The following is an 11937-nucleotide window of genomic DNA, read 5'->3' as shown; positions in this document are numbered from 1 at the left end:
TGAGCTTGTCCAGGAGTGGGGTCAAGAGGGGGTTTACTTGAGATGGGAGTATCTAGAGTTGACAATTGATATATGCCATTGGATGAGTTGGTGTTTTTGTACTATGAAGTACCAGGAACGAGTTTAGAACCTCGTCTTAGAGACCAAACTGAACGATCATTTATAGCGAATGTTATCTGGCTAAGGGATACTCCTTTCTGAAATATAAAGTCCCTTTGTGAACTGTCTCTAAGATCTGTGGTTCGTCATGTACGTTGAGAGGGGTGTATCTTGGCTATAAAAGATCTTTGTACTTTTGTGTAATCACTTTTCAATGGTTGCATTAGAGATAGCGCATCATTAAAAGTCAAAGTGCTTTTGCAAAGCTCTTAATTATTAAAGATGTAGTTTAAGTATAACTCTGACTGGTGTGTGAAGTTTGTAACTCTCCTCATTTGGTAATGCAGAAATTAGCCACCACAACAGCTAAACAGAAGGATGGCCCAGTACAAGCTAAGACATGTCGTTTCTTACCGAAGGTGAGTTTCCCTGTGTCCTCTGTGTCGATAGCAGCGAAGAGACGCGAGACGTTGAGGTCAGCTACTCCTAACTCCGTCTTTAGGATGCAGGCCAACTCAGCCACTGTGATCGCACCGTCCTCCTCCGCCTCAAACATCTGGGATATATGCAAATAATAACCAACACACATTAGATGACCCTGAGCCCTTCATATCTCACTCACAGCCACTGAGCCGGCTGGCGCACAGACCATCTGTTCATATCTACACACACTCTACAACTCACACCGTAGGTCATTAGTACATCCTCTCAGATGGAAAATGGCTGAAATATCAGTGGTCGTAGGCCCTCTGAAAGACACCTTGACAAGAGCGTGAAACCAGAGCTGGAGCAGAACGTACCTTGAAGGCCAGTTTCATGGTCTCCAGTGTTTTAGCAGGTCTGCATACCACCGATAAGGCGATGACATATTCTCTGATGTCTATCATGTTGTCTTCCTGCTGGAGGAGAAGAGAGAAGAACAGAGTGAAGAGTTACCGGTTAGAAGGAATCTGGCAAAGCACATGTCTAAATCTAATGTCTAAATCTAATGTCTAAATCTAATGTCTAAAGTCTAATGTCTAAATCTAATGTCTAAATCTAATGTCTAAATCTTACATTTAAATCTAATATCTAAATCTAATGTCTAAATCTAGAATCTTACATTTAAATCTAATATCTAAATCTAATGTCTAAATCTAGAATCTTACATTTAAATCTAACATCTAAATCTAATGTCTAAATCTAATTTCTTACATTTAAATCTAATGTCTAAATCTAATGTCTAAATCTAAAGTCTACATTTAATATTACATTTAAATCTAATATCTAAATCTAATGTCTAAATCTAATGTCTAAAACTAATGTCTAAAGCACATGTCTAATGTCTAAATCTAATGTCTAAATTTAATCTTACATTTAAATCTAATGTCTAATGTCTAAATCTAATATCTAAATCTAATATCTAAATCTAATGTCTAAATCTAATATCTAAATCTAATGTCTAAATTTAATCTTACATTTAAATCTAATGACTAAATCTAATATCTAAATCTAATATCTTATATTTAAATCTAATATCTAAATCTAATGTCTAAATCTAATATCTAAATCTAATGTCTAAATCTAATGTCTAAATCTAAATCTAATGTCTAAATCTAATATCTAATGTCTAAATCTAATATCTAAATCTAATGTCTAAATCTAATGTCTAAATCTAATGTCTAAATCTAATGTCTATATCTAATATCTAAATCTAATATCTAAATCTAATATCTAAATCTAATATCTAAATCTAATATCTAAATCTAATGTCTAAATCTAATGTCTAAATCTAATGTCTAAATCTAATGTTTAAATCTAATGTCTAAATCTAATGTCTAAATCTAATGCCTATATCTAAATCTAGTATATAATATTGAAATCTATGTCTAATATCGAAATCTAATATCGAAATCTGTATTTCAATATTAAAATACACAATATAGGGAAAACAGGAAGTTGAGATACTTGTAATTTAGGCCTTCAAATGTCCTAATGGGATGATATTATATTCAGTGTTTCCTTACCTCGTTGAAGAGGGAGAAGATGTCTCTGAGCATGTCTGACACAGGGACATCAAGGTAGTGGGCAAAGTCTTCCAGACCCAGCTTCTCTCCCTCCATCTTCCTGGCTCTGTTACCAAACTCCTGCAGTACCTTCTCTACGTTCTGGGGCTTCAACCTGACCAGGTAACATCAACACATTAATACAGTCTCCACATTCTGGGGTTCAACCTGACTAGGTAACATCAACACATTAATACAGTCTCCACATTCTGGGGTTCAACCTGACCAGGTAACATCAACACATTAATACAGTCTCCACATTCTGGGGTTCAACCTGACCAGGTAACATCAACACATTAATACAGTCTCTACATTCTGGGGTTCAACCTGACCAGGTAACATCAACACATTAATACAGTCTCTACATTCTGGGGTTCAACCTGACCAGGTAACATCAACACATTAATACAGTCTCCACATTCTGGGCTTCAACCTGACCAGGTAACATCAACACATTAATATAGTCTCCACATTCTGGGGTTCAACCTGACCAGGTAACATCAACACATTAATACAGTCTCTACATTCTGGGCTTCAACCTGACCAGGTAACATTAATACAGTCTCTACATTCTGGGGTTCAACCTGACCAGGTAACATCAACACATTAATACAGTCTCTACATTCTGGGGTTCAACCTGACCAGGTAACATCAACACATTAATACAGTCTCCACATTCTGGGGTTCAACCTGACTAGGTAACATTAATACAGTCTCTACATTCTGGGGTTCAACCTGACCAGGTAACATCAACACATTAATACAATCTCTACATTCTGGGGTTCAACCTGACCAGGTAAAATTAATACAGAGTCTCTACATTCTAGGACTTGACCAGGAAAACATCAACACATTAATACAGAACCTGCTGCACATTTAAGACAAACCAATTCACGCTAAACCAGCTTCAACCGGCGCAATTACCACAAACACAATCAACCACAAACACTGCATATTCACACCATCATGTAAGCACAAAATAAAGCTGCAACACAACACACTAACACAAGACAAAAAAACACACAAATCCTACCCAATTCAAATACACACAGACACACAACAAGCACATTGACACCAACACATTGAGGCTTTTTACACATCCTAGGACGAATATGTTGTAATATAGAACCATCACTATGACAGTGAGTTAGTAGGATGAATATGTTGTAATATAGAACCATCACTATGACAGTGAGTTAGTAGGATGAATATGTTGTATTGTAATATAGAACCATCACTATGACAGTGAGTTAGTAGGACGAATATGTTGTAATAGAGAACCATCACTATGACAGTGAGTTAGTAGGATGAATATGTTGTATTGTATTATAGAACCATCACTATGACAGTGAGTTAGTAGGATGAATATGTTGTATTGTAATATAGAACCATCACTATGACAGTGAGTTAGTAGGATGAATATGTTGTATTGTAATATAGAACCATCACTATGACAGTGAGTTAGTAGGATGAATATGTTGTAATATAGAACCATCACTATGACAGTGAGTTAGTAGGATGAATATGTTGTATTGTAATATAGAACCATCACTATGACAGTGAGTTAGTAGGATGAATATGTTGTATTGTAATATAGAACCATCACTATGACAGTGAGTTAGTAGGATGAATATGTTGTAATATAGAACCATCACTATGACAGTGAGTTAGTAGGATGAATATGTTGTAATATAGAACCATCACTATGACAGTGAGTTAGTAGGATGAATATGTTGTGATATAGAACCATCACTATGACAGTGAGTTAGTAGGATGAATATGTTGTATTATAGAACCATCACTATGACAGTGAGTTAGTAGGATGAATATGTTGTAATATAGAACCATCACTATGACAGTGAGTTAGTAGGATGAATATGTTGTATTGTAATATAGAACCATCACTATGACAGTGAGTTAGTAGGATGAATATGTTGTATTGTAATATAGAACCATCACTATGACAGTGAGTTAGTAGGATGAATATGTTGTATTGTAATATAGAACCATCACTATGACAGTGAGTTAGTAGGATGAATATGTTGTATTATATAACCATCACTATGACAGTGAGTTAGTAGGATGAATATGTTGTATTATAGAACCATCACTATGACAGTGAGTTAGTAGGATGAATATGTTGTATTGTATTATAGAACCATCACTATGACAGTGAGTTAGTAGGATGAATATGTTGTATTATAGAACCATCACTATGACAGTGAGTTAGTAGGATGAATATGTTGTAATATAGAACCATCACTATGCCAGTGAGTTAGTAGGATGAATATGTTGTAATATAGAACCATCACTATGCCAGTGAGTTAGTAGGATGAATATGTTGTAATATAGAACCATCACTATGACAGTGAGTTAGTAGGATGAATATGTTGTAATATAGAACCATCACAATGACAGTGAGTTAGTAGGATGAATATGTTGTATTATAGAACCATCACTATGACAGTGAGTTAGTAGGATGAATATGTTGTATTATAGAACCATCATTATGGCAGTGAGTTAGTAGGATGAATATGTTGTATTGTAATATAGAACCATCACTATGACAGTGAGTTAGTAGGATGAATATGTTGTAATATAGAACCATCACTATGACAGTGAGTTAGTAGGATGAATATGTTGTATTATAGAACCATCACTATGACAGTGAGTTAGTAGGATGAATATGTTGTAATATAGAACCATCACTATGACAGTGAGTTAGTAGGATGAATATGTTGTATTATAGAACCATCACTATGACAGTGAGTTAGTAGGATGAATATGTTGTATTGTAATATAGAACCATCACTATGACAGTGAGTTAGTAGGATTAATATGTTGTATTGTAATATAGAACCATCACTATGACAGTGAGTTCGTAGGATGAATATGTTGTATTGTAATATAGAACCATCACTATGACAGTGAGTTAGTAGGATGAATATGTTGTATTGTAATATAGAACCATCACTATGACAGTGAGTTAGTAGGATGAATATGTTGTATTATAGAACCATCACTATGACAGTGAGTTAGTAGGATGAATATGTTGTAATATAGAACCATCACTATGACAGTGAGTTAGTAGGATGAATATGTTGTAATATAGAACCATCACTATGACAGTGAGTTAGTAGGATGAATATGTTGTATTATAGAACCATCACTATGACAGTGAGTTAGTAGGATGAATATGTTGTATTGTAATATAGAACCATCACTATGACAGTGAGTTAGTAGGATGAATATGTTGTAATATAGAACCATCACTATGCCAGTGAGTTAGTAGGATGAATATGTTGTATTGTAATATAGAACCATCACTATGACAGTGAGTTAGTTGGATGAATATGTTGTATTGTAATATAGAACCATCACTATGACAGTGAGTTAGTAGGATGAATATGTTGTATTGTAATATAGAACCATCACTATGACAGTGAGTTAGTAGGATGAATATGTTGTAATATAGAACCATCACTATGCCAGTGAGTTAGTAGGATGAATATGTTGTATTGTAATATAGAACCATCACTATGACAGTGAGTTAGTTGGATTAATATGTTGTATTGTAATATAGAACCATCACTATGACAGTGAGTTAGTAGGATGAATATGTTGTAATATAGAACCATCACTATGACAGTGAGTTAGTAGGATGAATATGTTGTAATATAGAACCATCACTATGACAGTGAGTTAGTAGGATGAATATGTTGTATTATAGAACCATCACTATGACAGTGAGTTAGTAGGATGAATATGTTGTATTATAGAACCATCACTATGACAGTGAGTTAGTAGGATGAATATGTTGTAATATAGAACCATCACTATGACAGTGAGTTAGTAGGATGAATATGTTGTATTATAGAACCATCACTATGACAGTGAGTTAGTAGGATGAATATGTTGTATTGTAATATAGAACCATCACTATGACAGTGAGTTAGTAGGATGAATATGGTGTATTGTAATATAGAACCATCACTATGACAGTGAGTTAGTAGGATGAATATGTTGTATTGTAATATAGAACCATGACTATGACAGTGAGTTAGTAGGATGAATATGTTGTATTATAGAACCATCACTATGACAGTGAGTTAGTAGGATGAATATGTTGTAATATAGAACCATCACTATGACAGTGAGTTAGTAGGATGAATATGTTGTAATATAGAACCATCACTATGACAGTGAGTTAGTAGGATGAATATGTTGTAATATAGAACCATCACTATGACAGTGAGTTAGTAGGATGAATATGTTGTATTATAGAACCATCACTATGACAGTGAGTTAGTAGGATGAATATGTTGTATTGTAATATAGAACCATCACTATGACAGTGAGTTAGTAGGATGAATATGTTGTATTATATAACCATCACTATGACAGTGAGTTAGTAGGATGAATATGTTGTAATATAGAACCATCACTATGACAGTGAGTTAGTAGGATGAATATGTTGTATTGTATTATAGAACCATCACTATGACAGTGAGTTAGTAGGATGAATATGTTGTAATATAGAACCATCACTATGCCAGTGAGTTAGTAGGATGAATATGTTGTATTGTAATATAGAACCATCACTATGACAGTGAGTTAGTAGGATGAATATGTTGTATTATAATATAGAACCATCACTATGACAGTGAGTTAGTAGGATGAATATGATGTATTATATAACCATCACTATAACAGTGAGTTAGTAGGATGAATATGTTGTATTGTAATATAGAACCATCACTATGACAGTGAGTTAGTAGGATGAATATGTTGTATTATAGAACCATCACTATGACAGTGAGTTAGTAGGATGAATATGTTGTAATATAGAACCATCACTATGACAGTGAGTTAGTAGGATGAATATGTTGTAATATAGAACCATCACTATGACAGTGAGTTAGTAGGATGAATATGTTGTAATATAGAACCATCACTATGACAGTGAGTTAGTAGGATGAATATGTTGTAATATAGAACCATCACTATGACAGTGAGTTAGTAGGATGAATATGTTGTATTGTATTATAGAACCATCACTATGACAGTGAGTTAGTAGGATGAATATGTTGTAATATAGAACCATCACTATGACAGTGAGTTAGTAGGATGAATATGTTGTATTGTAATATAGAACCATCACTATGACAGTGAGTTAGTAGGATGAATATGTTGTAATATAGAACCATCACTATGCCAGTGAGTTAGTAGGATGAATATGTTGTAATATAGAACCATCACTATGACAGTGAGTTAGTAGGATGAATATGTTGTATTGTAATATAGAACCATCACTATGACAGTGAGTTAGTAGGATGAATATGTTGTAATATAGAACCATCACTATGACAGTGAGTTAGTAGGATGAATATGTTGTAATATAGAACCATCACTATGACAGTGAGTTAGTAGGATGAATATGTTGTGTAATATAGAACCATCACTATGACAGTGAGTTAGTAGGATGAATATGTTGTAATATAGAACCATCACTATGACAGTGAGTTAGTAGGATGAATATGTTGTAATATAGAACCATCACTATGACAGTGAGTTAGTAGGATGAATATGTTGTATTGTATATAGAACCATCACTATGACAGTGAGTTAGTAGGATGAATATGTTGTATTGTAATATAGAACCATCACTATGACAGTGAGTTAGTAGGATGAATATGTTGTAATATAGAACCATCACTATGACAGTGAGTTAGTAGGATGAATATGTTGTATTGTAATATAGAACCATCACTATGACAGTGAGTTAGTAGGATGAATATGTTGTATTGTAATATAGAACCATCACTATGACAGTGAGTTAGTAGGATGAATATGTTGTATATATAGAACCATCACTATGACAGTGAGTTAGTAGGATGAATATGTTGTAATATAGAACCATCACTATGACAGTGAGTTAGTAGGATGAATATGTTGTAATATAGAACCATCACTATGACAGTGAGTTAGTAGGATGAATATGTTGTATTGTAATATAGAACCATCACTATGACAGTGAGTTAGTAGGATGAATATGTTGTAATATAGAACCATCACTATGACAGTGAGTTAGTAGGATGAATATGTTGTATTATAGAACCATCACTATGACAGTGAGTTAGTAGGATGAATATGTTGTATTATAGAACCATCACTATGACAGTGAGTTAGTAGGATGAATATGTTGTATTGTAATATAGAACCATCACTATGACAGTGAGTTAGTAGGATGAATATGTTGTAATATAGAACCATCACTATGACAGTGAGTTAGTAGGATGAATATGTTGTATGTAATATAGAACCATCACTATGACAGTGAGTTAGTAGGATGAATATGTTGTAATATAGAACCATCACTATGACAGTGAGTTAGTAGGATGAATATGTTGTAATATAGAACCATCACTATGACAGTGAGTTAGTAGGATGAATATGTTGTATGTAATATAGAACCATCACTATGACAGTGAGTTAGTAGGATGAATATGTTGTATTGTAATATAGAACCATCACTATGACAGTGAGTTAGTAGGATGAATATGTTGTATTGTAATATAGAACCATCACTATGACAGTGAGTTAGTAGGATGAATATGTTGTAATATAGAACCATCACTATGACAGTGAGTTAGTAGGATGAATATGTTGTATATATAGAACCATCACTATGACAGTGAGTTAGTAGGATGAATATGTTGTAATATAGAACCATCACTATGACAGTGAGTTAGTAGGATGAATATGTTGTATATATAGAACCATCACTATGACAGTGAGTTAGTAGGATGAATATGTTGTAATATAGAACCATCACTATGACAGTGAGTTAGTAGGATGAATATGTTGTAATATAGAACCATCACTATGACAGTGAGTTAGTAGGATGAATATGTTGTAATATAGAACCATCACTATGACAGTGAGTTAGTAGGATGAATATGTTGTATTGTAATATAGAACCATCACTATGACAGTGAGTTAGTAGGATGAATATGTTGTATTGTAATATAGAACCATCACTATGACAGTGAGTTAGTAGGATGAATATGTTGTATTGTAATATAGAACCATCACTATGACAGTGAGTTAGTAGGATGAATATGTTGTAATATAGAACCATCACTATGACAGTGAGTTAGTAGGATGAATATGTTGTAATATAGAACCATCACTATGACAGTGAGTTAGTAGGATGAATATGTTGTAATATAGAACCATCACTATGACAGTGAGTTAGTAGGATGAATATGTTGTATTGTAATATAGAACCATCACTATGACAGTGAGTTAGTAGGATGAATATGTTGTAATATAGAACCATCACTATGACAGTGAGTTAGTAGGATGAATATGTTGTAATATAGAACCATCACTATGACAGTGAGTTAGTAGGATGAATATGTTGTAATATAGAACCATCACTATGACAGTGAGTTAGTAGGATGAATATGTTGTAATATAGAACCATCACTATGACAGTGAGTTAGTAGGATGAATATGTTGTATATATAGAACCATCACTATGACAGTGAGTTAGTAGGATGAATATGTTGTAATATAGAACCATCACTATGACAGTGAGTTAGTAGGATGAATATGTTGTATTGATATAGAACCATCACTATGACAGTGAGTTAGTAGGATGAATATGTTGTAATATAGAACCATCACTATGACAGTGAGTTAGTAGGATGAATATGTTGTAATATAGAACCATCACTATGACAGTGAGTTAGTAGGATGAATATGTTGTAATATAGAACCATCACTATGACAGTGAGTTAGTAGGATGAATATGTTGTAATATAGAACCATCACTATGACAGTGAGTTAGTAGGATGAATATGTTGTATTGTAATATAGAACCATCACTATGACAGTGAGTTAGTAGGATGAATATGTTGTAATATAGAACCATCACTATGACAGTGAGTTAGTAGGATGAATATGTTGTAATATAGAACCATCACTATGACAGTGAGTTAGTAGGATGAATATGTTGTAATATAGAACCATCACTATGACAGTGAGTTAGTAGGATGAATATGTTGTAATATAGAACCATCACTATGACAGTGAGTTAGTAGGATGAATATGTTGTAATATAGAACCATCACTATGACAGTGAGTTAGTAGGATGAATATGTTGTATTATAGAACCATCACTATGACAGTGAGTTAGTAGGATGAATATGTTGTATTGTAATATAGAACCATCACTATGACAGTGAGTTAGTAGGATGAATATGTTGTATTGTAATATAGAACCATCACTATGACAGTGAGTTAGTAGGATGAATATGTTGTAATATAGAACCATCACTATGACAGTGAGTTAGTAGGATGAATATGTTGTATATATAGAACCATCACTATGACAGTGAGTTAGTAGGATGAATATGTTGTATTGTAATATAGAACCATCACTATGACAGTGAGTTAGTAGGATGAATATGTTGTAATATAGAACCATCACTATGACAGTGAGTTAGTAGGATGAATATGTTGTATTATAGAACCATCACTATGACAGTGAGTTAGTAGGATGAATATGTTGTAATATAGAACCATCACTATGACAGTGAGTTAGTAGGATGAATATGTTGTATTGTATATAGAACCATCACTATGACAGTGAGTTAGTAGGATGAATATGTTGTAATATAGAACCATCACTATGACAGTGAGTTAGTAGGATGAATATGTTGTATTATAGAACCATCACTATGACAGTGAGTTAGTAGGATGAATATGTTGTAATATAGAACCATCACTATGACAGTGAGTTAGTAGGATGAATATGTTGTATTATAGAACCATCACTATGACAGTGAGTTAGTAGGATGAATATGTTGTAATATAGAACCATCACTATGACAGTGAGTTAGTAGGATGAATATGTTGTAATATAGAACCATCACTATGACAGTGAGTTAGTAGGATGAATATGTTGTAATATAGAACCATCACTATGACAGTGAGTTAGTAGGATGAATATGTTGTAATATAGAACCATCACTATGACAGTGAGTTAGTAGGATGAATATGTTGTAATATAGAACCATCACTATGACAGTGAGTTAGTAGGATGAATATGTTGTATTGTAATATAGAACCATCACTATGACAGTGAGTTAGTAGGATGAATATGTTGTAATATAGAACCATCACTATGACAGTGAGTTAGTAGGATGAATATGTTGTATTATAGAACCATCACTATGACAGTGAGTTAGTAGGATGAATATGTTGTAATATAGAACCATCACTATGACAGTGAGTTAGTAGGATGAATATGTTGTAATATAGAACCATCACTATGACAGTGAGTTAGTAGGATGAATATGTTGTAATATAGAACCATCACTATGACAGTGAGTTAGTAGGATGAATATGTTGTATTATAGAACCATCACTATGACAGTGAGTTAGTAGGATGAATATGTTGTAATATAGAACCATCACTATGACAGTGAGTTAGTAGGATGAATATGTTGTAATATAGAACCATCACTATGACAGTGAGTTAGTAGGATGAATATGTTGTAATATAGAACCATCACTATGACAGTGAGTTAGTAGTATTTCTAGTCTAGTTTTCAGCAGACTCCTTACTTTGCCAGATAGCTAGTCATCTGAAGTCATTACAAAGCTCACGGCCCTGGGTCTGAACTAGAGGCCAAGAAGATCAGGGGCCCCGTAGCCACGGCCTGTTCTCCCCTTTTGAATCACTCAGGAGCATCATGGGAAAAACTGTCAGTCTGGCCAATAG

General features: G+C 33.7%; 1 protein-coding gene across 2 annotated transcripts in view; it reads right to left on the bottom strand.

The window, feature by feature from the left end:
- LOC106597556 (lysophosphatidylcholine acyltransferase 1) overlaps positions 1–11937 on the bottom strand; it is a 119934-nt gene that overhangs the window by 16076 nt on the left and 91921 nt on the right. Inside the window, exons 11-13 of one of the 2 annotated variants that reach the window (XM_082959117.1) lie at positions 2106–2259; positions 900–998; positions 514–655 (exon numbers count right to left, since the gene is read on the bottom strand). In XM_082959117.1, the coding sequence (XP_082815243.1) occupies positions 514–655; positions 900–998; positions 2106–2259 (395 nt within the window). The remainder of the gene's footprint in view (positions 1–513; positions 656–899; positions 999–2105; positions 2260–11937) is intronic. The other variant, XM_082959118.1, reaches the window with a different exon arrangement.

Source organism: Salmo salar, chromosome 02 (assembly GCF_965601325.2).
Source record: "Salmo salar chromosome 02, fSalSal1, whole genome shotgun sequence".
NCBI classification, from domain to species: Eukaryota; Metazoa; Chordata; class Actinopteri; order Salmoniformes; family Salmonidae; genus Salmo; species Salmo salar.
Note: the sequence above shows the minus strand (reverse complement) of the source record. Positions and strands in the feature narration are given on the sequence as shown.